The sequence below is a fragment of the Xyrauchen texanus genome, chromosome 25 (genome assembly GCF_025860055.1).
Source record: "Xyrauchen texanus isolate HMW12.3.18 chromosome 25, RBS_HiC_50CHRs, whole genome shotgun sequence".
NCBI lineage: Eukaryota > Metazoa > Chordata > Actinopteri > Cypriniformes > Catostomidae > Xyrauchen > Xyrauchen texanus.
Window position 1 is genome coordinate 29,677,785 of NC_068300.1, and position 26,841 is coordinate 29,704,625.

General features: G+C 36.8%; 1 protein-coding gene across 3 annotated transcripts in view; it reads left to right on the forward strand.

The window, feature by feature from the left end:
• Positions 1-3,355: 3,355 nt before the first annotated feature.
• The window catches only part of LOC127618869 (acetyl-coenzyme A synthetase, cytoplasmic-like), a 30,557-nt gene continuing 7,071 nt past the window's right edge, over positions 3,356-26,841 (forward strand). Inside the window, exons 1-17 of one of the 3 annotated variants that reach the window (XM_052091532.1) lie at positions 3,356-4,143; positions 7,432-7,627; positions 10,927-11,018; positions 11,160-11,263; positions 14,210-14,282; positions 15,123-15,198; positions 15,628-15,736; positions 18,545-18,589; positions 23,012-23,149; positions 23,240-23,410; positions 23,629-23,762; positions 24,028-24,160; positions 24,245-24,301; positions 24,521-24,601; positions 24,757-24,865; positions 25,839-25,907; positions 26,287-26,463. In XM_052091532.1, the coding sequence (XP_051947492.1) occupies positions 4,017-4,143; positions 7,432-7,627; positions 10,927-11,018; positions 11,160-11,263; positions 14,210-14,282; positions 15,123-15,198; positions 15,628-15,736; positions 18,545-18,589; positions 23,012-23,149; positions 23,240-23,410; positions 23,629-23,762; positions 24,028-24,160; positions 24,245-24,301; positions 24,521-24,601; positions 24,757-24,865; positions 25,839-25,907; positions 26,287-26,463 (1,891 nt within the window). In that variant the 5' untranslated portion in view covers positions 3,356-4,016. Of the gene's footprint in view, positions 4,144-7,431; positions 7,628-10,926; positions 11,019-11,159; positions 11,264-14,209; positions 14,283-15,122; positions 15,199-15,627; positions 15,737-18,541; positions 18,590-23,011; positions 23,150-23,239; positions 23,411-23,628; positions 23,763-24,027; positions 24,161-24,244; positions 24,302-24,520; positions 24,602-24,756; positions 24,866-25,838; positions 25,908-26,286; positions 26,464-26,841 lie in introns of all 3 variants that reach the window. The other 2 variants (XM_052091531.1, XM_052091533.1) reach the window with 2 other exon arrangements.

Here is a 26,841-nt window from a genome sequence, read left to right on the forward strand (position 1 = left end):
TTTGAACTGAGATGGACACTGTAAATTGGCTGAAAACTGTGCTGGAAAAAAAAAAGCCTCTGATTGCGGCAGTAACAGCCAATTGTCGAGGTAGTTGAAGAGGCGCATGCCGCTTAGCCTCAGAGGGGTGAGAACCGCATCAATGCACTTTGTGAATGTACGAGGAGCCAAAGACAGTCCGAAGGGCAGGACTTTGAATTGATATGCTGTTCCCTTGAACGTGAATCTCAAAAACATCCTGTGATGTCGTACAATTTGGATTTGAAAGTATGCATCCTTCAGATCTATCAACGCAAAGCAATCGTGTGGGCATACATGCGATAAGATCCTTTTCTGAATAATCATTTTGAATAGGCGCTTATAAGTGCGCGATTTAAATGTCTCAGATCCAGGATTGGCCGAAGCCCGCCGTCTTTCTTTGGAACAAGAAAATAATGGCTGTAAAACTATTTTGTGCTTGACAATTTGGCACAATCGCTATCAGGTTTTTCACGATGAGAGGTGTATTTCGGCTCGTAACACTGGCGCGCCATCAGACAAAACCGTGGAAGACGTGAAACAGGGTGGCCGGTGTACACAAAAGGATCATATAACCATGTTCAATAGTTTTTGCACCCATTCTAAAATACTCGTTAAGGCTCGCAATGCATCTGCATAATGGGACAGAGGGCAATTTGGTTTGCTCACCGTATGATATGATGCGACGCTCACTGTAGGGAAGTGGTTGCGCATAATTTGTGTGCTTTGAAGAGGAAAAAGGGGGCTCTTTATTGAGAATGTATGAGCATCTCGTGCATTTGCAAGGAATGCTGTATTCTTTTTTGCACTTATTGCATTTTTTATTGCATTTATTTGAGTGCAAGACGCAGAAACAACATTTTGAATTACAAAATCCCTTTCCCGACAAACAAAAGTGGGGAGATTGGGAACAATGTTTTAGAGCATACCCAGAGGGAATCGTGGGCTCTGTTTTCCACTTCAAATGGTTGTGCCCGTCAGGAGCGCTTTTGCTGTGCGTACTGATACGCAGGTGCTTGTGAGGCAGCAGGTATGGGGCTTTTAGTTGCGTGCTTACTCGAAACAGAGCGAGGGTAAACCGGCTGTGATATACTCCATGTGGGCATAAAGTGTTTCATAGCCTGTGACTGCTGCTGAATCGTGATATAACTCTCAGCAAATTTATTCATTGAGGTAGTTGCTGTCTTGAAGGAAGAAATTCTGAGGAAATGGTGTGTGTGCACCTGTTTTTATAGTGTTCAGTTCGCACTGAAATGAGCGGTTAATTTTGTGCCAAAACAGGTGGGGCTCAAACTCCATAGCCAATATTACAATATTGGTGTTATTGTAGAGATGTTTCAAATAGGTCGTGTATGAAGGCACTCCCCATATGCGTTAGTAAACGCAATGTCAAGTGGACTGAAGTTGTAAGGGAACTCGCCATACAGCCATGATGGGCAGAGAAGCAGTCTCAGTAATGCACTATCAGTCTCAACCAATGGACTAAAGCATGTTGTGTTTCGGTAGAGACATAAACATGAGGGACAGCATTTTTAAATAAAGTTTAATTATATAAAAATTAAACCATCAATAGAATCTATATAATGTCCTTTAACTTTAAAATAAATTAAAAAAGATTGTATTAAAACAACATTGAAAAAAATATATATTTTATTTTTATATTTTGAAGTTTAAATGTGAGGGTTTGGGACAGCCACCTCCTAATAGAAATTACTGTATAAATTATGATTTTGTATATATTTAGCTTATAATTATCTTAATTAATGCCTTGAGTTTTAATCATAACATATCTTATGTCATATCTAACATCGGAATAACATTTTTTTTAAATAGTTGTTTTTATTATGGGACCGCAGTTTGCAGTTTGGTAGGATGGCCCATTTATTATCTCTTCAAATCGGCATATGCTACAAATAACTAATAATAACTGAGCATCAACATCAGAAAATGATTGGTGTTGAGTGCATTAAAAAGCCAGACGTAGTTGCTAACAGTGCCGACCACGAACAGTTTCAACTAACGTAAGGTAGGCCAACAACACTTTATAAGTACACAGTTTGGGATATTAACGTTTTTGCATTGGTTCACAGATGTTAAATGTTATGATAACAGGGTGGTCCTCCATCCGGTAGAGGCCACGGCGACCTTAAAGACACACACGCACATAATGAATGCTTTCTTTTTATTTCTTTATTGAAAATATCAAGATTTACTGACAAACATGGCTGCATAAAATCCGTTTCATCAGAATAGGATACAGAGAAATATAGCCAGAGGGAGCCGCTCTTAATACAAACATAGGAAATATATAGGCTATGTAGTCATAGTAACAAAAATAAGGATGATTTATAAAATGAAAGAGAAACATTCAAATAAATAAATTCAAATAAATAAACGGTAGGAAATTATAACATAAGGGGAGAATTCAGTCTTTGTTCAGCTATTTACCTCAGTTGGGAAGTGTTTTAGGGTAGCATATTTTTTTGTGCTTTAGGACCTTTCAGAGTTTTTAAGGATTGTATACAATTTAAATTCATTAAAAAAACGACAAATTTGGGAGATTAATTAACAGTTCTACATTTGTGAATGAAAAATTTAGCTAGACATACAATTGTATTACTACAGAGCTCATCACCCTTGCTTTGCAATATCAGTCCAAATGTTATGTCGTCTCTGGAGATAGAGGTTGGGAATGAAGACATCTGTTGCCCATTTATGTATATCACACCAAAATATCTGTATCACATTACATGAGAAAAATACATGGTCCGTAGTTTCGACATCATTTTCACAGAATGTACATGTGTTATCATCTATACCAAAGCGAGTCTAAGTAATTCTTTAGAGGGGTAAATGTTGTTCATTACTTTGACATAATGAATGCCTTCTATGTGCACACGATGATCGTCCTCCAGAGGCCGCATGGGAGCAAAGACAACGTTTTTGTCTTGTTTGAGGAATGTATACTATAAAACATTTAGCCATTTATATATATTTACATATTATCGTATTAATTGGTATCTGACATAATGGTAATCTTCCAAAGTAATCATTTAAAAATATTTTCCTGTAATCACAAATGACAGTTATTAGTCAATCTTGACCAGCGCTGAGACAAGTAACAGGTCACACGTGACAGCACCGCCTAAGCGCTGCTTCAGCAGCGGTCTAAAAAATAAATATATAGACCTTGAATAATGGCACTAATAAACATGAATAGCGATTGATTTGAAAATACAGTGATAAGCGTTAAAATAAAATTATTATTATTCAGAACCAACGTTCTTGGCCAATCAGAGACAACGTCCGGTCTGCTAAACCACGCCCATCTCTGGACTCTCCGTTTATAATGGTACTTGTCATTCCACCCACTTTTAATTTTATTTTGTTCTATGGCTGTCCTCCTGCAGGCACATTGAGGATTTGTAATTCACGCGTGGAAGAATGTCAGATCTCATGCTGTATGGACGGCTCTTTTGATTGAATGCAGTTATATTAAATGCTGGGAAAGATATCCACCTTTAACCGACCTTGCGCGAGCTAACGCATGCGAGAAACTGCCTGACAGCTCTCAAGTGCATCATTTGTTTCGTTTCTTTTCTTTATGTGGGACTTATTTTAAATCCAAACTTATTTTGGTATTCCGTCTTCAAATTTGCGATTGCACTTGCACTATCGCCTGACGAACACTTTGAGCGAATCCAATTTGAACGGTTTTCGGACATCTCGTCCTTTGCAAACTGAATCTGGATCAGTAAAACACAACAGTACTGTTGTTGGATATAACTCTAAATCTTAGTTTAAGTCTTCATTTTGTTTTGTGATTTTTTTTTATTTCAAACTCAAATGCACACAGCGCCTGTATGGGAGTGAAACTCTCACACACGGAAGTGACTTGTACATCTTAGGCCAGTTATCTCTGCGCGCGTGTGTGTGTGTGTGTGTGTTTACTAGTTGAATTTGCATCCCTTGTATAGATTGTATTGGTAAATTGAAAAATGATCCCTGATAAAGCACCAGGCGAGGATGTTTTACATGCATCCGGGGACTTGAAGAAAGAAGCGCACATCCCCAGCTTTGAGAAATACAAAGAGCTCTACATCAAATCTGTCGAGTCTCCAGAGGGTGAGTTCAGCGATTTGGAGTAGGTTTTAAAAGTGCACACATTTATTTTTTCTCATTAAAAAATTTTTTTTTTTCTCAAAGAAATTAATTGTAATTTTTGAACGTATGAATATACCCATGAGATGACGATTCCAGTCACATCAGTAACCTTATAAAAGCTGTTTTATCCTACGTGGAGAGGGTCCCCTCATGGGTGCTGCCATGTTATGATCACATGACCAGCCAAATACTACTGGATTATGTGCCCTTCCAGTGAAGTTGAAAATATCATAATTATGAGTTCCGAGCAAATTAATGACCAAGCAGAGTCGTGGGAATTACAAGCTGAGAAACTCCGAATTTGAGATATTGCTGGAGTTGTGACATTGGAAGGGGCGTGTCAACATAAAGGATGATGAAAAGCAATGATTTTGAAATATTTCAATTTCAGTGCTTCATTTCGATAATATTAATATGTTGTATATGATCGTAAACTAATGACTCACCCTGCACACTCACCCTGTTTGTTTAAATTAAAATCATTAATAATTAGTTAGATACCATTCATTAATAAATCACAAAGGTCATGTAAAAGTTATGCTTGTGTGTTCATTTAACCTTATTCATTGGTACAACAGAAAAAATTAATTTAGCCATCATTCACTTTGCATTTGCTTACAGCTGAAGTATGTAACTTTCAATGTTAAAATTTTTTCTTCTATCCCAGCTTGATATTAGGGCTGGGTATTTATACAGATTTTCCAGATTCCGTTCGATTCCGATTCACAAGCTCTCAATTCAATTTTGGTTCAATATCGATTCAGATGTGTTTATTTCAGTTATAATATCCCTTTTGCTTGCATATAAATTATCTCCCAGCTAATGCTGTTAATTATACAGGGGACCGTTTAACTAGGTTCATTAGGAAAATATAAATTTTGGTCACATTTTGGCTTTTTAAAAACGAATAAATGTATTCAATCAATAAATAAGATATTCTATTTCATATATTATTTTTGTTACATATTTATTGTTAAATTGCATAATTTGTACTATTTTCAGGTATTTACATTGATTTGTCGAAGACGTGCTGAAACCGATACTGACTTTTTAACAAAAAACAGCGCCTTTAAATGAGCGCATATTTACTAGAGAGACTCAAATGGGTTGCGTGGATCTCGTTTTGGACACTCATTACACAGAACAACTTTTCCTCTCAACTTGCTGCTGAACACCACGACTAAACTACGTAATTACTGGTGAGTGAAAACATTTACCAGCCAGTTGCCAAATATATTCACTTTGGTCGCATAGCATGAAATTTGGTTTCAAATGCGAGTGATTTCCTTTCATTGTTGTGGAGGGTTGCACACTTAGTGAAAGATCTTGGGATTTAAGAATCGAGATTGTTCAAATAAAGATCGCGTTTAATCGAAAAAAAATATATATTTTTAACTACCCCTACTTGATATGCAGAGACATATAAGTAAGCCATTCATAGCTCAATTTTCTAAAACTGTAAGCACTGTCTCTTGCAATATAAAAATTCCTGTGTTTGTTTTGAGCAATCTGTTTAGACCCTCCCCAACAACATTACTCAACCAATGGAGTTGGTTGGGGGATGTGCAGAAGGGGGCATATTTAGAATACTGTCTTGAAAACATTGTATTTTTGCTATTCCATTCGGTGGTGTCACAGATATTACTGTAAAAAGACCTTCAGGTTTGGGTATGGAAAAGGAGGAGTTGGGGAGCAGTGACATGCTTCAGTTAAAGCTTTTATTCTCTTGCCTTCTGTGCAGCAGATACAGTCTTTTTCTGTTTTTTTACTCAGTTCATTAATTCACTGTCAAAAATAAACAAGCTTCTTTACAAACACTCAATGGCTTCAACACATAACGTAAACAGTTTGATGACACTGCACACTCATTCTCTCGTGTTAAGCTGTTTTAAGATGTCTCTTCGCTATCACTGTAATGAGAAACAGATGCTAGAAATCATGTCAAACCATTTTGATGAGCCACACCACTCCCTCTCTCCCGCAGACAGACACACGACCATGCCCCCATCACCTCCGTTACATCAGCTTTAAGTTTACCATCTTCTGGGTTTTGTTTCCCACTTAAATACGTGACATGTAAGGGATAATGTATGTTTAATCCTAAAGGGGTTTATTTTGCGATAACAACTGGCTGACTGTAGATTATGCTGCTTATTACATGGCTACTAACCAAATAAATAAGTAAATGGAATTAAAATATTTATGTAATTATTTGAAAAGAAAGAAATTGCTGGACTGCTGAATTCCACCTCCGGTTTTGCGTCTTAAGTTCTGTTGGTGGTTTTTTGTTGTTGTTTTGTTTATTTAAATAATGACTGACTGCTCATTATCCAGCTTATTACAAGACTACTTGCCAAATAAATAAATGGACATTAAACATTGATTTGAGTTGAATATATTTTATTTGCTTATTTGTAGAGATCACAGAGTGATAAGAGAAGTTAGAAAGATGTCTCACAATACCCGTATTACAGGTCTAATATTTATTAATTCCCGGATATGCAGCTGTTACTCGGGAATAGCAGTGACCAATTAGAATGGAGTATTTCAGAGACACGTGTAATAAGTCTTTATAACGAAGAGCTAGGAACTTCCCAGGTGCACTTGAAGGCTGCAATAATCTCAGTAACTGCAATTTTATTGGATAATTTAACTCCTGGATTAAATAAATCATGGCTGACTGAATAGTGAATTTCTACAATGACAACAGTAATTGAAATCTGTTGTGCTGAATGATGTTGCATCCATGCCCCTAGGTGTCAAGAGTAAGTCCAAGATGACTGCCATATTGACCAGCAAAACATAAACTAAAAATAGTCTTTTTGAGCTCCAAGAATGCACCTTTGATTCCCAGAAAGGCTCCTGTGTTATGGGTCATCATTGCATTCATTTATTGTTGGATCTACCCAGGAAATGTTCCATCATTTTTATTTGCATGAATACTGCATGTAAATAATCGTTTTTTGATTCATACTCTGCTCACCCCTAAGTGCTAGTGACACTAGAGCTTGATTATTGGTGGTTCAAAGTCTGCAAATAATAGAAACCTTCCTTTTTTTTTGTATAAACTTATCATGTTAGGCCCCCACCCTAACCCCCAGATATAACGACCTGTGGATATGATTTTTGAAACATTGGCCTCTGTCTATACCATTTTCGCTCAAATTTAGGACTATTTGTGGGTCTCTAGTTATGGATTATCTATGGATTATTACCAATGTATCTGTGTGTTTCTCTCATTGTATCCAGAGTTCTGGGGAGATGTCGCCAAAGACTTTTTCTGGAAGACAAAATACACAGGAAAGTTCCTGGACTACAATTTCGATGTGACCAAGGGTGAGATTTTCGTGAAGTGCATGGAAGGGGCCACAACCAACATCTGTTACAATGTGTTGGACCGCAACGTCCATGAGAGGAAACTGGGGGACAAAGTGGCTTTTTACTGGTTAGTAATTGTGAAGCTTGTGGTTTGAATTTCAGTTTGCAGGGATGTCAAGCATGTGACGATGTGTTACTGTTGAGTATTCTAGCTTTGTTGTTCATCTGATGCTTTTCTCCAAAACAACTTTCAGTACACATATTACAGGGACAATCCTCTTGGATCAATGTAATGTTGAGTGCCCTTACGTGATTTGAACCTGCAACCTTTCAGTTGTCAGCCAGGTTCTTTAACCACTATGCCAATCCACCATTGTTTTCAGGTTTTGACCTTTCTGCTAATGTGTGGCAATATAGAATTGCTGGGCTATAACCATATTCATTTGACTAAGGGGAAGACTTGCTAACAGACAAACATGCCTTGAGATAAGTTTAGAATCTCAAGCTATTTTATTCAATCTTTGAAGCTTCCCCCCAGTATGAGGTGTATCTTAAATGATGCATCTTCATAGGGTTCACTCATTCATCATCTGCAGGGCACCAGACTGCATATAAAATAGTCACAAATGCAACCAAAAAGAAATGATTGCGACAATAATTTAAAATCTAGTCGGCATTGGCGACAGTCAGGATGTTTGATTTCATATGTGGTTTCGTCAGATATAATGACTCTCTTGTGAGATATTGAATACGTTATTAGAGCGGGCACCACACATGTGTCTTGCGCTTCTTTTCACCCTTTCTGTTGATGATTTGAGCTCGCTGGCTGCACGCAACAACAAACACGAATCACACGACAAGAGCTCGTTTGAACTCAGGAACTCGGGTTAGCAGTTTGAATTTGAGTCACTTTCTTAGCAAATCAAGTCAGTGAGTTCACAACTGGGAGTGCAGACATTTCAAAATAGTAGTCCCTACTATAGTAGTTCAAAATGTGTATTTTGGGCTTGTTTCTAATTAAATGTCCCATGTTATGTACCAAATCGTTTTTTTTTTTTTTCCTGGTTATTATTAATTGGGAATGGAGTAGCATGTGAGATCCAGCTTTTGATACTTTTGTTACCCATACAACTATTAAGCCTTGTTTATACTTTCATCTGGCTCCACACCCCGAGCCGCCACTGACTGCGTGCGCACCTCCCCAAACGGCCAAGACATTTATACTTGACCCGGTCGCCGTTGTACTATTCTTTGAAAAGGGGCGTCTCGGAGTAATCGTCCTCTAAACCAACAGGAAGTAGCTGTGAGAAGTAGAAGTTTGATGGAACAAGGTCATATTTGAGGTCTTGAACATGCATGCAGAGAGGACACATGACGACGTTTGTTTTCGGTACACTTTACCAAAACCCACACTATGGAGAAAAAAAAAAAAAGCAAAGAATCACCCAGTATACATTGAGATTATTACTTGTCGTATTAAAACTAAATATATAAATATGAGAACATTTGTATGAAACTAATTTGAACAACAATCGCTTAAATATTTTTCTAATTTTATTCAACATTTCATTAAAATTTTTATTAAACATGGACCTTTACTTTCATTAAATAGGCTTATTTCTGGTATCGTAGGCTCATTTTGTAAATGTAAGCAATTACTTTAGACATAAGCACAAAGTGCAAATGTAATTGCTCACATTGATCACCAAAACTTCCATATTCGATTCTGTTTCCCGGTGCTTTACAAACTTGTACAGCCATCCAAGTTCATTTAAAATTGATGAAATGTTCTTGTATCCACCTGGGTCACTGCTTCTTCCATGGACTTTTTTTTCTTGGTTTTGTCAAACTTGTCTCAGATTTTTCCATACTTTTTGGTAAATCGCTGCTTCTTTCCCCACCGTGGCTGCAATTTCTATCCAGGAATTCTGTGCCATCTGGCTGTCTCTATGGTCCCGCATGGATGGATCATAGAGATGCCTGTACAGACGTACCTGTACGGCCAGAGTCGCCTCGAAGTCCTCATTTTCGGATACACAGTTACAAAAACGCCATGTGCACTGCCACACGAAATAAGGTCTAGCGCCCTCAAAGCGCATGACTGCCCACTCCGCGATGACGTTATTTTGAGGATAAACCAGGCTAACATTCACTGATGCTCACGAAGGCAACACGGTACTATATGCATATAATACTTTATGTAAATACCTGTTATGTAGATTATGAAGGGCAGTACTAAATAAATACAAAGATCTTTTATCTCTTATATTTTGTATAAATTCTGAAAGGGGTGTGAATGAGACAAAAGGGGAATGCAAATATGTGCACTCTATACAGTATATACACCTGATTAATGAGCTATCTAAATTGAGTAATTCTGAGATGTTGCAACTAAATTTAAATCTAAAAACTTAACCTAAATGTTTCAGTTTAGGAGCCAATGGCTCCTTAGTAATTGTTTTTAGTCTGGAGCCCTGTTCTTCATTCCTGTGGCTCACTTTATCAGGCTGGATTATGTCCATGCAGTTCAAAATCATTTAGATGGGTCTTTTTTGGCTGTGGTCATTCAATAGCATTCAGATAAAACAAAAATAGCCTCTGCACTTTTCATGCAACAGATCTTTCTTGGGGCAGTTGCGAGTCTTTCGCAATGCCAGTTTAGCAATTTAGAAGTTTTGAATCACTTCATTTTGTATTTCAACACAAGTGTGAACTATTACAGAATCCTTCTTGAAATGCTCGAGCACGGACTTTTCCTTCCTGTGACAGAATGGTCTATTTTAGGAATGTCTAAAACCCAAGTCTGTCAGCCGAGACCCGAAGTCAAGGAAAATTCAAAGTTAAAGTTTAACCTTTAGAGGACATTTTAGGGCAACTCTCATGCCAAACAATGCTGTCAGAGGTTTACAGCTATTAAAACGCAGTACGTTGAGAGACATTTTAGATTTGAATGTGAAGATCTGGAAGAAGATGCAAGAAACTGGTTTTGTCAGATTTTTCTCTAGCTCAATTTTGTCATGTATTATGTTAACTGCAAACAATTCCAATACTTATTTTGATTTAAGGTCTTATTTTGAAATGATTTTCATTAGTGAAGGAAAAGCAAAATAACTTGCAATGTGTGTAAAATGTCAGTAACTCTATATTAACTTGTTGTTTATGGAACTGAATAACAATATTACACTCAAACAATATTGCAATAATGTTGTTGTTATGAATGTCAGCACAAGTGTGATTACCTGCATTCCTATGAACGAATCACAGCCATGCTGATATTTAGTACAAAACACTCTTGCTCATGTGATAATGCTTAATCATGCTGTGATTTCATGAAACACCATAAGAAAAGAAGATTTGTTTGCTCTTCCACTTGTTAATGAACTAATAGAGCAATAATGTATGATTGGTGGCCACTGATTTTGTCAGGGAGGGGAATGAACCTGGAGATGAGAAGACCGTGACCTTCAGAGAACTGCTCCAGCAAGTCTGCAAGTTTGCCAATGTCCTCAAGTCACAAGGTAAAATACAATGACAAGGAAAAAAATGCTGTTTAACTGGCTACGGACGATAGTGATCAGCAGCTGGTTAAAGATTTGACACTGATGTTGAAGATTAAAGAAAATCTCTCCCCCTCTTTTTCTCTGCCTCTGTCTGTGTAGGTGTCAAAAAAGGTGACCGTGTATCTATTTACATGCCCATGGTGGTGGAGCTGGTGGTGGCCATGTTGGCCTGTGCTCGGATTGGAGCTGTCCACTCTATTGTGGTTAGTCCTGCATTTTCTTTTTCATCCTTCCCTTCACCTTAAAAATAATCTGCACCATTGAATTTGTTCAGACAAACCGCAAATATTTTCACCGTATCCGACTTAGACCATTTAGTTATTCGTTGTCTGAACGGCAATTAAAAACACTTGTGGTTTGAAATCTTTGGAAAATTATTTTTAATCAGTACGTTTACATGGGCAGTTATAATCGAGTTACAGCGTGGTCTTCATCTGTCTATCCAAGTATATGTGACACAACACATAATCAGATCTGAATAAGGATGACAAATTTGCTGGGTTAAATACACATCACACGTTACCGCTGTCTTTTGTAGCATGTGCACATCGCCAAGTTTAATTGCAGTCAGTTAACGTGTACCGAGGTCCGCAATTAATGGGGGCTTGGGGCCATTTTGTAGGCTATAGCCCTATTCAGATGGGATTAGTTTTCTAAACAACGTTTGAGTTACAGTTAGTTTCACCCGACATCTGAGGTTGAATTTACTGATTCGGATGGGACTAAAGATCCCCATGTTTATTATATAGGTGGAAGTGTCTGTTTAATAGATATGGGCATTACAGAAGGTTGAAGCATAATTTAGACTGGTAGAAACAGTCCACAAATCAGAGCCGCCATAGACATGCAGAAGATCATAAAGTAAAAGTGCTCTCGTGTTTCACTCTCCTCAACAGTTCCCTGTCATTTTTAACTGTCTTGTCTGATGATAAAAAAGGAAAATATCAATAAACTAATATAATATACTGTCTGCAAATATGCTGATATCTTGTTTTAACACATGTTATAAAATAATAATATAAGTTATCTGTCAGCCTCTCCTCAGCATTTCCCTCTAAATGAACTCTCTTGTCTAATGATAAAGGCACATAGCATACTTCCATCATGTACCATCTGCAAATATGCACATATCTTGTGGAAACGGATGTAATTCACGAACCTCACAAAAATCCAGCATTTTCTTCCCATCGAGCTCTCATCTAATATCTTCCTCTGAAGCACGTATTCTAACAGCCAGAATAAAAACTTCAGGATCAAAAGTTCCTCTGATTCACAAATAATGACAGTCACTCCGTGTTAATCCAAGCAGGTGATTCAGCCCTTTTAAACTGTTAGGAGATTGCTGCTCAAGCTGGATCTGCAAGAGCGCACTAGTGCAACCTTAAAGTAAAATCATGTCATATTCACAATGCACTGTATGTACAATGGGTGATTACTAATGTGCACATGCTGGCAGTGTTGGTTTCGAGTCCGAGTCAAGTCCAAGTCTTTAAACAATCGAGTCAATCTTCAAAGTGGTTTCAGAATGAAAGCATATGCTATTGGTGTATGAATACAAAACTGTCCTTCAACAAACTTCTTGTTGTGTTCTGTTTTGTCTTTTACCCTCTACTCAAACCTAGACTAAAGAAAGTGAAAGCTATGTCAGTCATTACAACTAACACATTTTCAATTTGTCCTTTTAGGACAAGTAGGGTGGCTCAGCGGTTAAGGCTCTGGGTTACTGACTGAAAGGTCAGGGCTTCAAGCCCCAGCACCACTGTTATTTCTCACAATTTGACTGCAAGTGTTACATCCGAAAAGCCCACTGCTAATATCTTTTAAATATCAACCAAAGTAGATTTCACAGAGCTCTTTTACAACAGTAATTTGTATTGACTGGATTTTGATATTCTAGGAAATGTGAACAGAATTTTGTGATTTGTAATGAACGTAATTGAATATAATTTGGTAGAAGGTCACATAAGTACTGTGGAGCTAGACCATTCAAATCTTTGTTTGTAGTTAACAGAATTTAAAAATAAATATGAAATTTAAAAGGTAGCCAATGTAGCGATGATAAAATGGGGCTAATATGATCATATTTCTTGGTTCTCATCAGCACTCTTGCATCTGCATTTTGAACCCATTGAAGTTTATTTATTGATCTTGCTGGACATCCTCCCAGTAATGCATTACGATAATCTTGTCTTGAGGTCATGAACGCATGAATTTGTTTTTCAGCTTCGGCAACAGAGAACAGTTCTTCAGAACCGAAGTTCTTCTGTAGAAGATGATGTAACAGTACATCCATGGAGAGTTAAATTATAATTAAGCAGCTTATTTTGCTCCAATAAATAGTACCTCTATTTAGTAAATATAGAGCTAAATAAGTTTTTTTTTGTTGTTGTTTTTTTTAAGCAATTTTTATGTTTGTTATAATAAATTGTGACATATTGGCATTGCATCAGCCTATCGGCCACCCTTCTCTCTGGATATTGGCATCGGCCATTAAAAAACCCATATCGGTCAACCACTAATTGTTACTGAAATTTCATTATTCAAATTTCATTAATTGATTAAACTGAAGTTTTTGACATGGTCAGGGAGTAACATAATACATGTAACGGGATAATGTATTGAAAATGCTACATTTAAGTAACTGTATTCCACTACTGTTACAATTAAAATATTTGGTAATCAGAATACTGATACTTTTAAAAAGTATTTTGATTGCTGAAGATATTACTTTGCGTTTTATTATCCATTTAATAATTAATCTATTAAGTTGAAACACATTTATACATATAAATTATGTGATCCAAAGTGCATTTGAACAGCGGTGAAACACTTTCTTATGATGAACATTTAGCTTTATGCTAAGAAAAAAATTAGATTTCTAACCATTTTACATGCACCTGTTACCAGGCATGATAATATTTTTTTATCAATAAAATCCACAGAATTTTTTTCAGAGAATAGGTTTATTTGGTCTTTCTGTACTTTTTTGTCATACATACATTGATACTCAAGAAGACAACGCACTAGTGTGTGTGTGTGTGTGTGTGTGTGTGTGTGTGTGTGTGTGTGTCTCATTACGTTACTAAACAACGAATGACTGAACTAACTTAACCTAACTGTTTATTCACATTTGTGTGTTAAACCCCCAGTTTGCCGGTTTTTCTGCCGAGTCGCTGTGTGAAAGGATCATGGACTGTCAGTGCTGTCTGCTTATTACAGCGGGTAAGAAAAGCATACCAAACAAATCAGACGTAATTCACTCACAGCTTAGAGCAGCTAATCCCAAAGTTAATCAGCTAAATGTCCATCTACTCCAGAAGAGCGCTGCAGTTTCACATTGTGTGAACAAGTCTGTATTAGAAATGACGTTAATCGTATTAGAATCAAAAGCTATTTAGCCTAAACTGCGGTTATGTTGAGGTTTGATCAGGAATATGTCCAGGGAAATATGTAGTTGTAAATGTGACCTGGACGAATCTAATAGAACTGCTTTTAAAGCCTGTATGATTAACTGCTATGTTACATTTACATTTATGCATTTGGCAGACGCTTTTATCCAAAGCGACTAACAGTGCAGTTATTACAGGGACAATCACCCTGGAGCAACCTGGAGTTAAGTGCCTTGCTCAAGGACACAATGGTGGTGGCTGTGGTGATCAAACCAGCAACCTTCTGATTGCCAGTTACATGCTTTAGCCTACTACGCCACCACCACTATGTTACATTAAACTGTAGGTTTCTTTTTGAGAAAGTACGAGATTAGTTGAAGTTAACCTACTGTATAAGCCAACCCCAAATAAACAAAAAAAAAATAATCTAAATTGATCAGCCTTCCAGAAAAATATCAGGATATTTACATTTCTGGCTTTTGAGATGCTGATTGAAATGGTTTGTCTGATATTAGGCATGTATAGGAATGTATTAAGATTAATGCAAACTTCATGAGCTTTTTTTTTTTCATTTTTTTTTTTCTGATTATCAATTAATATTATATTTTCAATAAATGGCATTAAAACAAAAGTTTTTGATTGTCTGTCTCTCTCTCTCTCTGCCCCTTCTCAGATGGCTTTTACCGCGGTGATAAGCTGATCAATCTGAAGCTAATAGCTGATGAGGCACTACAGAAATGCAGGGACAAGTATGATAAACACATTAAGCATCATGTATAATACACAGATACATAAGCTCAAAATAGTCCTACTATACTTCGCTGTCATTCTGAATGAACAAACATCACACCTTGTTCTTCTGCACATTATGTTGTTTTCTTCTGTTAATTCTAAATAATGCAAATACCTTCAATAAATCTCCCAAGAATACTCCCTACTGGAAAGGATAGGTTTTCAGTTGTAATTTGTAAATATATAAATTCAATAAACAGTCAAGCAAACTGCATTACTTAGTTTAAAAACGTATTCAATATTATGGTGTGAACTCAAAGTAATGTTACTTTGCCTGCTACTTTCCAAAAAGGAATTGTAAAACACTATCTTCAACACTGATCAGCACACAGATTATATTATTATGTGAAAGCCATGCTGATTTTAACTTCATTTCACCCTGTCAGGTCTTTCTCAATGGAGAAATGTATAATGCTTAAACACCTCTCAAAGGATGAGGCCACAACGCCTGGGTCCCTGTCACCTCCATTGAAGCGTGCCTGCCCCGACCTACAGGTGAAACTCAGCCTCTGCACTACAGTCTTAGAGCTAACTGCTCCTATTAAACAGGCTTCAAAGTCTTAGGGGCCATGGCTATGTTTTCTCACTCATGCCATCTCTCCATTCCAGTACAGGTATTTTTATAAAGTAATGGAGTCCACGTTGGCTAATGGCCAATATAATGTAGGTACATAATAAAATGTAATAACAGCAAATGCTGAAATTAAAGGGATAGTTCATCCAAACATGAAAACGCTCTTATTTACTCTCATCAAGCACACAAAGGCATCATAAAAGAAAACTATAAGATGCCAGTGGATAAATCTGTCTTCTGAAGAGATCTGATCAGTGTGGGTGAGAAACAGATCAATATTTAAGTCCTTTTTTACTATAAAACATTTCCTCCCTGTCCAGTAGGTGGCGATATGCATGAAGAATGTGAATCACCAAAAACAAAATAAGAATGTGAAAGTGTAGATTTAAAGTAAAAAAAAGGACTTAACCACTGGAGGTTTATGGATTACTTTTATGCTGCGTTTTATATGTTTTTTGGACCTTCAAAGTTTTTGGTTTTGGTCACCATTCACTTCCCTTGTATGGACCTACAGAGCTGAAATATTCCTCTAAAAATCTTTGTTAGTGTTCAAGAGAAGAAAAAGTCATACACATCTGTGTTGGCATAAAGGAGTAAATGATGGGGGAATTAAAATGTTTGGGTGAACTACCTTTAAATGGACACTTAATATACTGAAAAAGCACAAAACAAACATTGTTTACTATTCATTGACAAGCCCAATGAGCTGATCACTAAGACAGAGGTTATAAATAAGCCACACAATGTGTGCATGAAAATAAGTGAATAGGGCCTCATTCATGAAACACGAGCAGAACAAATTTTTGTGTAAATATTTGCGTAAAGCCGGTCTGACATACATTTTCGGATTCTTGAAAGTTTTCGTATTTTCAAAACATTAGTTGGTACGAACAAAATTTACACCTACTCCCAACCATGTTTAAATTATACGCAAGACATCCGGACGTGTTGTTCTTTGACAAACTGCCACGAATACATTTTGATAGAAGTTAAATTAAATAAGTTATGAAAACAATTATAAAAAATTACAAAAAGTTTCTTTGCTGCTTGCATTTATTTATAATATAATATTTATATTAAGTATAGTTTTTTTCTCCAAAAAATTCTTATTTCTTGACAGGGGATTGTCATCTTGCCCTCTTATGTGACTGGCTGGACATTTTGTTTTTTCATTTGATATAAGCTCTATTATTTTGATTTCATAATTTTGAATGTGCATCGGTAAATAACGTTGAGTTGACGTATGGTCTGTGTTAAAACCGTAAATGAACACATTGCGGGCAGGTGCGTAAACAATACAATGTGGGAAAAAAGAAAGTTGGCATGCTGCCATATACCTTTTTAAATCTGTCATTTGTAAAGCGTTTCGGTCAAAGGCCTTCTTCAGGCATTCTATCAATTTCTTTGAAAATTGTCCTGTTGCAAGGGAAGTATATCACTTTACACAGTCTTGGATTTACTCAAAGTTTCTCCAATGACATGCGATGCGCTCAACTGAACCAAAGAAGGTTGTGAACATCCTCCTGTAGGCATAAACTGAATTTCTTTTACAATAAAGCTTAATGTCAAAACTTTGTTTTAATGACATCTTGGACTCTTTAATTCACAAAATAACCTCTGAAGATGGCGAATATGCGTGGAAGATCCTCACTTTCTTTTTAAATACGAGTGTTTGCTAAATCAATGTTTTACAATTTGAATTTACTCGATGAAATCTTTTTATTACTGTTCGCATAGATGTTAAAAGCTTCCTATTGTCATTTGACTGGTGAGACTGAAGCCTTCATTATATGGCATTGTCACGGGCGTAGCTTATGATAATTGTGAATGAACGTGCACTATTTACAAACATCTGGAATTCAATATCATACACATGTTATACAAAAAATCTGGGTTTTTGCGTAATGCATTTTACACTGAAATTACTCCCAGTTCTTTTGTATATTTACGAAATTTTCATGAAAGAGGCTCATTGAATATAACATTACCTAAATCAATGGAGAGCTGTCCAAGTAAGTGGGAAAGCAGATTTGGATGAAATTGTAAAACAATAGCCCTTTTTAAGTCTTGGTTGTGATTCCTGTAATATTAAAGGTATTGTTTCCCCTATAATGTACAGTAAATACTGTCACCATTTACTCACCCTCAAGTCATTCCAAACCGATTTGACTTTCATTTGTGGAGCAAAAATGGATATTTTTTTAAGAATATCCATTTAACTTTTGAATATACTACTTTATGGTCCCATTTTCTCCTTTTTTTGAGTTTGAGCCACTGGCCGCTCTATGCTTTTGATGTTCCATGGAAGAAGAAAAGTCGTACATGTTTAGAATGACATGAGGATGTTTCAATTATGCCAATTTTCTTCTTTGTTTTTCCTTTTAACTCCTGTCCTGCACATCTCTTTGGCTATTTGAGTCTTCCTTCCTGTGTTTTACAGATATCTCCTGTTTATTTTACACAGGCTTTTTATTACAGTTGTAAATCCATAATATCTGATGTGAGCTATTGTGCTGAAGACCTTTGAAACATTTAGATGCATTATATTTAATATTCATTGGTGTGTACTCTGCCAGCTGACCTGATTTAAACCTTTAATGCTATTGATGTCAGTTTGACTTTTAGACTAAAGGTCTTCAGCATTATTCCCTTTATGTGGGTCCATGTCTCTGTGTGTCCTTTTCTTCTCTTTCGATTTGAGTAATCTCTCAATTAACCCCCTTTAGCAGGAGAAACAGAAAGAAAGAGTAAGGAAGGTCCATCCCCCCCAACAGGTATTTCATGCCTCCTTTGTGCATAACCTGTTTTTTTTTTTGTTTATTTTTACTCCTCCTGTTTTATTAACACTGGTTTGTCTGCTCTTTGGTGACACTCCCACTCTTGGGAATGGCTCGAGATGACTTAAGCACTATCTTCACCTTCACACTCATCAGACTTGGCGTTCATCAGTTTCTCTTGAAAATGTTTTTTTTTAATAAAGGAATTTCCCAGGTTATTAACAACTTGTGTCTATGGATGTCATCTGTTCCTCAGAAAATAATTTTGACTTGTCTCTTAATTTGTTCAATTAAATTAATGTATGTGGTGCTTACTACATAATATACTTGCAATGGAAGCCTATGGGGCATGTTGACTGAATGGTATAAAAGCAGAAATGTGCAGGTTGTATTTTTATTAAAGCACTTGCATGAATTCTTCAATATAAACTGTGTGTTTTTGCAGCTGTAAAGTTGTCTAATTCGTGCTTTTAAGATGGGACTACTTTTCTAGGCGGATGAACCTGAAATGGTTATGCACCAGGGCATAATTTCTGAGTGTGCTCAATGTAAACAGTGTTTTTACAATGAGAGATTTACTTCACTGTCCCTTCCTTGTATCCTTGCACAGATACAAAGTGAAACTTACTGGGTTTACTTTTTAGTTGGTCATGACATGAGGTGAAAGATTGGAAAAAACTTAGCACAAAAAGGGTTGGTAAGTGATGCTATCCCACCAGTCTCATGCTAACATGTTTAATATCGCTTTCATCCCAGACTTCCATTGTAAGCAGTTTACATTGACGCTTGCAAATGGTGGGACATTTAGAAATTATTTTCTGTGGTAATCAAAAGCATGCTCCAGATGCTCTACATTGGCATTTACCAGTAAGTTAAAAATCACCTGGAATATTTATTAACTTTTTGTCCTTTTTATATGCCAGTGTTTAATGCTGTTCCCAGTCTACTAGAGTGTTACAGCTGAATGTAATATCTGTCTGTAATGGGGGCATTATTTATTACATTTTATTCTAGCCTAAACCGTTCCGGAGAAACTAGCAAAAATGCAAATTAGCTTATTATAGCGTGACCATGTGGCTGATTCTCACACAATTTTATATACCTCTTCCTGTAGAGACCCTTCTTGTGTATAGTAAGTTTCAGGATTATCAACCATTCACAATTAAAGTTATTAGGTGCTGAAATTTGATTTGCTGCTGGCGGCCATTTTTGTTCATTTGTCGAACTGATTTTTTAAGAATATGTTAGCATTTGAACCAAAGAGATCCATATTTAATTTGAACTTTGTCGCTCAAACAGCTGCAAAGTTATCACAGTTGTTTAGTTGTAGCACCCTCTATGGGTGGAATTGTTTGAAATTTTGCTGACATCTTCTAAACGTCCTGTTGACTATTTGTCCTGAGTTTGGTTATGTTTGAAGTTTGCATTGAGTAGGTATTGCTCAATTAGAGTTTAATCGTATTAAACCGAAGGAATTATATCTATAATATCTTTGGCATGGATTTTACATATTTAAATTCTTTTGATAACCTTTTGTCAGTGGGGTCTGCAGATGATGTATACCAAATTCAGACTAACTGTCTAGGCGGAGTTTAAAAAAGTAGGTTTTTCAAAATATTCAAAATGGCACAAAATGGAAACCTTTACGGAAATTAAATCGGAGATATACTGTGTATATATATTTTGTTGGGCTTGACTCAAGGAATCAGATTCTAGCCCTTACGGTCCCAGAGTTATGAACACAAACACAAAGGTGCTTATTATAGTGCCACCTAGTGTCTGAAGGATGTGTGTGTGGGTGCCTGAGTAGTGGGGGCCATTTGGAACCATCCTGCCAAGTTTGGAATCTCTACGACTTGCGGCCTCTGACCGAATTATTATAAATTGTTGCTGTTTATTCTGATCGCCATTTCTGATCCATGAACTAGTACTGAAAATCTTTTGCTGTCCCTAGTAAAATAACTGATAGTCTCATCTCTCTTAAATAAGTTTATTGTGTGTCCTTGTGATCATGTTCTAAATGATAATCTTCACATTGACGTAATTGGTCCACCAGTGCATGATTTCATAATAAAACACTTCCTGACAGTAGAAACGTAACTGGGAAGCTGTTCTAAGAATGTCATTTAGAATCTTGTCTAAGTGACTAGACTCTAATGGTGTCTGTTGTATTAGCACAGACATAGAGGCTACAAGAGTCCAAAATTAATAATTTTCCAGGTTCAGTTTGTTCAAGCAAAATCCCAACAATCAGAAAAAAGATGTGCTTAAACCTTCTCCTCTCACACTGGATTTGACTGTGCTCTCTCTCTCTCTCTCTCTCTCTCTCTCTCTCTCTGTTTAGCCAAACACTAACTCCCTCCTATTAGTTACATGTAAATGCTCTTGTCACAAGAATGAAACTCAATTGCTCATTTAGTTATCCCTCAATCTCTGAACTGCATGCACAACTAGATCATCAGACTTCTGTGTTGTGTTCCTGTCTTTTTTGTGTGTCTGTCTAGTGTTTTTGTGTCCTGTGTCTATTAACATAGCCTGATATTTTCAGATGCTTTCAATTCTCAGTTTTTAAAATGTTTTTACTAAAGCAGATGGGCTTTTGTGCTGTAGTCACTTTGGTTAGTTTGAATAGAATCAGATCAATTATTTATGTATTTTTACTACAGACAATATTCCCAAGTGTGTGTTTGTGATACATTTTTTATTTTGCTGCCCTCAAGTCATGTTGGAATGATTGTGTTTACAATGTCAGAATTACCTGTGAGAAATGTTTTGAGCCCTTATTTTCTGATTTGGAGGGTGTCGATTTAAAAATCGATGAGTGCTTATAGTGCTTAACCTTGCCATTATAGGACTCATTTAAAAAACTTTTCCACTTTAACAACATGTCTGTTGACAGCATAATTACCGCAGAAAATAATTGTCCTTCCATTTGTTAAAACTAATGGAAAACCAATGTATAGTATAGAAGTCGACCAATAGTGGATTTTGCCAAAACGGATAACTAAGGTAAGGCAGATATCTAGGGATGTCTTAAAATATAATTTATTGATCGGCACATTATTTTATCGATATATTTGAGTATAAATATATTAAAATTAGCTGACATTTAAAATAGAAGTCTTGGTTTCCAATTCACTCAGTTGGCCGGCTGTTTAACAGCCTGGCATTATAGCATTGGGAGTCCACAAGTAGGTGATATAACATAACATTTACTAAAGCTGGTCATGGGTAGGAAAGGCACGTATCCCACACACAGGACGAGCTGATGCGGCAGTCCAAAGTTACATAGGTTTTTGTACTTCAAGAATGAACAAAGTGAGTATGAGTTTGCAGGTTAGTGTATGAAACTGGTGTATCTGCGCAAACTGAACGATTAGAAATAATGAAATTTCTCTCTATGTAGCCTTGAAAAGGTCTTTCATTTAAGCTATCAAACCACAAAAAGACATGCTTGTAACCAGGGCCATTTTTAGGCATACGCAAACTAGGCAGTCGCTTATCACCAATAATGAGATCAATCTCATAGACGGGAGCCGCAATAACGAGATCACTGTGCAAGAGTGCTATTGAATTTTAGAAAGCGCCATGTCATCTGCCAGATTCGTCCGGTGCGTGACCCCCTTTAAATTTAAAGTGTTGTTGAGAAATATATTGGAGACAAAGACTATGTTAAAAACATTAGGTAATAAATAAGTCTTTCCTTACTGTGAAGTGCACAGACATAGAGGCTACAAGAGTCCAAAATGAATAATTTCCTAGGTTCAGTTTGTTCAAGTAAAATCCCAACAATAATCAGACAAAAGCGAGATTTTGTGCATAATGTGGCAATTTTGGCTATAAACAAGCCTGCAATATACTGCTTCTAACTCACACAAACAAATAAGGGGAACAACACATGCACTCTTACAGTTATTCTCAATGTACAATATAAACACTATAAAGTAGGTATTGTCATATGGGCTAATATCATATGAGCAATAGTTCATCAACAGTAGATCATGGATGAACAGTTGATAATCAGCATTTTCTTGTCATAATTTATTTATTTTTTGCCATAATAGCACCAAAAAGCAACAATCGCACTGATTAATCGGTAAAACCAATATACGAGTCAACCTCTAGTATAGTACATTGTAATGTACTTTTGCATTTGAATCCTAAAGGGGCATGAGGATATATGAGGCTTGAACTCTCATCACGTAATGATAATTTTTTAGCTCGCAAGTACAAACGTTCCTCGAGGACTTGAAAGCAGCATTTTGTTTTGTTTTTTAAACGCCATGATTTAAAGTTTAACACATTAGACGGATTTTAAAACATCCCTTTCTCTAAAGTAATGTTACACCAGCAAGGGTAAACAACAGTTAGGAGAACCAAAGTTAATTATGTGTGCTCTCTATGCTGTGATTGGTGCAGGTGCCATGGAATCCTGAGGTAGATATGTGTTGGCACTCTCTTATTGGTGGAGCTTCAGAAGAGTGTGAGCCTGTCTGGTGTGAATCAGAAGACCCACTCTTCATCCTTTACACTAGTGGCTCTACTGGAAAACCTAAGGTAGATCCTTTTAAAGGTGCTTTATCTACTAGTGTGCATTATTTGCTTGAATGAATATCTCTTATTTGTCTAATTTTTCCTCTCCACTAGGGTGTATTGCACACAGTGAGTGGCTACATGCTCTACACTGCTGCCACCTTTAAGCTGGTGTTTGATTATCATCCAGATGATGTATACTGGTGCACTGCAGACATTGGTTGGATAACAGGTCACTCGTACATCACATATGGGCCCCTGGCCAATGGGGCAACCAGTGTGCTGGTGAGGGGACTTTCCTTTTTCTATTTTCTTTTTAGTTCAGAACAAGCACTTTTTCGAGAGTGTCGTAGTTTGCATTTGTGCTCTGGAATCTCACAACCAATGGGGGTGAGACTATCTGTTTGCCCGAAGAAATTTTGACTGAAAGCATACGTTTGCAATTTGCTTTGGTAGTGGGGCAGAAATTGAACAATTTTACCAATTTCAACTTCTGTTCCTAGTTTGAGGGTTTGCCTACATACCCGGATGTGAGCCGAATGTGGGAGATTGTTGATAAATATTACGTCTCCAAGTTCTACACGGCACCCACCGCTATCCGGATGCTTATGAAGTATGGCAGTGAGCCTGTACTTAAGTAAGTTTGGTGTTTAATGGATCTATTCTGCATTGAATACTCTAGATGACGTAAAGTCTGAAAAAAGCATTCGCAATTTTTTTCGCAGTCTTACTTTTTTCTGCTTATCATACCGAGTCAGCTAACAGAGCACCCATTTAAAAACCCTTTCATTGCCCAAAGTCTGCATTGTGCTTTTGCAAACAACTGGGGTAAACTTGTGCCAGCTTTCTGACTTTAACAATCAGTTCTTATGTAATGCTCCATATGTGGTTTGTGTCCTCAGGTATAAGCGTGGCTCTCTGAAAATTTTGGGGACTGTAGGGGAGCCCATAAACCCAGAAGCCTGGCAGTGGTACTACAGTGTTGTGGGAGAGAAGAGATGCCCAGTGGTGGATACATTCTGGCAGACTGAGACGGTACGAACTGTGCCATTCCCTCTTTAACCTATAGTCTATAGACTTTTAGTACCACTCACAAATCTATGTTTTTGTTTTTGTCAGGGTGGGCATGTGATGACTCCGCTGCCAGCTGCCACTCCCATGAAGCCAGGCTCTGCTGTGAGTGATTTCAGCCTCTTATGCTCTATAGCATAAGAAGAGCATATCCAACAACCCAAGATTTTTGTATAGTGCCATTTATTTTTTCTTTATGTTTATAAAGTCCCTGGAATTGTCATTTTGCTGTGGCTTGACATGTAACGGTTAATGGTTTATACTAGTATGTACTGTACATAATGTACTATATAGTGGTTAATTATGTGTTTTTTGTTTTTGAAGACGTTTCCATTTTTTGGGGTTGTACCTGCCATTCTGAATGAGTCAGGGGAGGAACTTGAAGGACCAAGCGAGGGCTATCTGGTAAATTGGTTTAACATTTGTTTATTTTATTAGTTATTTATTACTTTTATTACTTTATTAAGTAATAAACTTAAATGTAATTCAAGAAATAAAAACTCACATTTTATTAATATCTTACCGATTGTGGTTTTAAAACTCTTTTACACTTCTGTCAGGTGTTTAAACAGCCATGGCCAGGTGTGATGAGAACTATATATGGGAACCACCAGAGGTTTGAGACCATCTACTTCAAGAAATTCCCTGGATATTTTGTCACTGGAGATGGTAATTTGTGCTGTGATTAGTTTGTGTATTTTACTACAAGTAAAAGTTGGTAACATACAGTATTATCAAAAGGGAGAGACTGTGGTTTAGTTAAAGGGACAGTTCACCCAAAAATGAAAATTTTTTCATAATTTACTCACCCTCATGCCATCTCAGATGAGCTGCTGAACAATAAACAAAGATTTTTGGAAGAATGTTTCAGCTCTGTTGGTCCATACAATGCAAGTGAATGGTGACCAAAATTTTGAAGGTCCAAAAAGCACAAGGCAGCTGTGGCAGGGCGGAGGGCAGGGCCAGGTCGACTGCAGAGGATCGTGCGGGAGAGAGAGATCATTTACGGACATGTCCGTCATGTGTGTTTGTCTTTTAAGTTTACCAATTAAACTATTATTTATATTATCAAGCCGGTTCTCCTTTCCATTGATCTCTTTACTCTTTACAGCAGCATAGAAGTAATCCATATGACTCCAGTGGTTTTATCCATATGATAGGTGTGGGTGAGAAACAGATCTATATTTTAGTTCTTTTTTTACTATAAATGTTCCTCCCTACCCAGTAGGTGTCGATATGCACAAAGAATACAAATTGCCAAAAATAAAAAAGAAGAACGTGAAAGTTATATATATAAGTTTTTATAGTAAAAAAAAAAAAAAAAGACTTAAATATTGATCTGTTTCTCTTTCTCTCCCACACCTATAATATCACTTTTGAAGATATGGATTTAACAACTGTAGTCTTCTATATTTCCTTTATGCTGCCTTTGTTATTTTTGGACCTTCAAAGGTCTGATCACCATCAACTTGCATTGTATAGAACTTCAGAGTTGAGATATTCTTCTAAAAATCTTCAATTGTTTTCTGCAGAAGAAAGAAAGTCTTACACATATGGGATGGCATGAGGGTGACTAAACAATGAGAGTATTTTCATTTTTGGGGGAACTATCCATTTAATTGTGCTAAGTGTGTTTGTCCAGGTTGCCGTAGAGATAAGGATGGGTACTACTGGATCACTGGAAGGATAGATGACATGCTGAATGTGTCTGGTGAGTGTCCTCATACAAAGGACATTTGATAATCCATTATTCTTGTCATTTTAAAACACAAAACCACACAGTCATCACCAGAAATTCTCCTGTTTTGTAATAACCCCACTGTCGAAAGAGACCGTGTGTGTCTTGAATTTCCATATGTTGTAATAATGCAGATTATTTGTTTAAGTTCGGCTTTAATGTTGCCACTGTTGGTTCCCATCAATAGAGAAGATGATAATAAAATTCATGCCACCCATTTATCTCTTGCCAGTTGTCTTCCTCTTTATTGGTGTGACCCTGAAGTATTGAAATGGTGTGGCAACATTCAAACAAGTAGAAAGAGTACAATAAATTAACTACAGTGGGTGGATCCATTTTTTTCTCTCTGTAGGGCACCTATTAAGCACAGCAGAGGTGGAGTCGGCTCTAGTGGAGCATAAAGCCGTGGCAGAGGCAGCAGTTGTAGGGAGGCCACATCCTGTTAAAGGGGAGAGTCTCTACTGCTTTGTCACCCTCAATGACGGAATCAGCTACAACCAAAAGCTGGAGGCAGAGCTTAAAAAGCAAGGTATGTGTGCTAAAGTGTTTCCTTCGTTTCTTTGTTGATTCATTAAGGGGTCATAAAAACACCAAAATAATTTTTTTTTAAATGCTAACAGTTACTGTATTTTGCATGCTATGTTAACACGTATAATATTTAAGTATTGTGGTTATACTTTTGAAACGGTGTGTAGTCAATGTTTGTGTATTGGACCCGTTTAATTTAATTGCATGTACTTTCTGAAAAAAAGTGCCCCAAATCTCTTTTGTTTCCACTCACATTTTGATGTTCAGTCATCTCTGTCTTTAGGAGTGCATGATTTGGACAAAAATTCATATTGGGATTATTTTGAAAAATATTGTTATTGCGATTTGAACTGCAATATGATAAACCAAAAATGTGTGA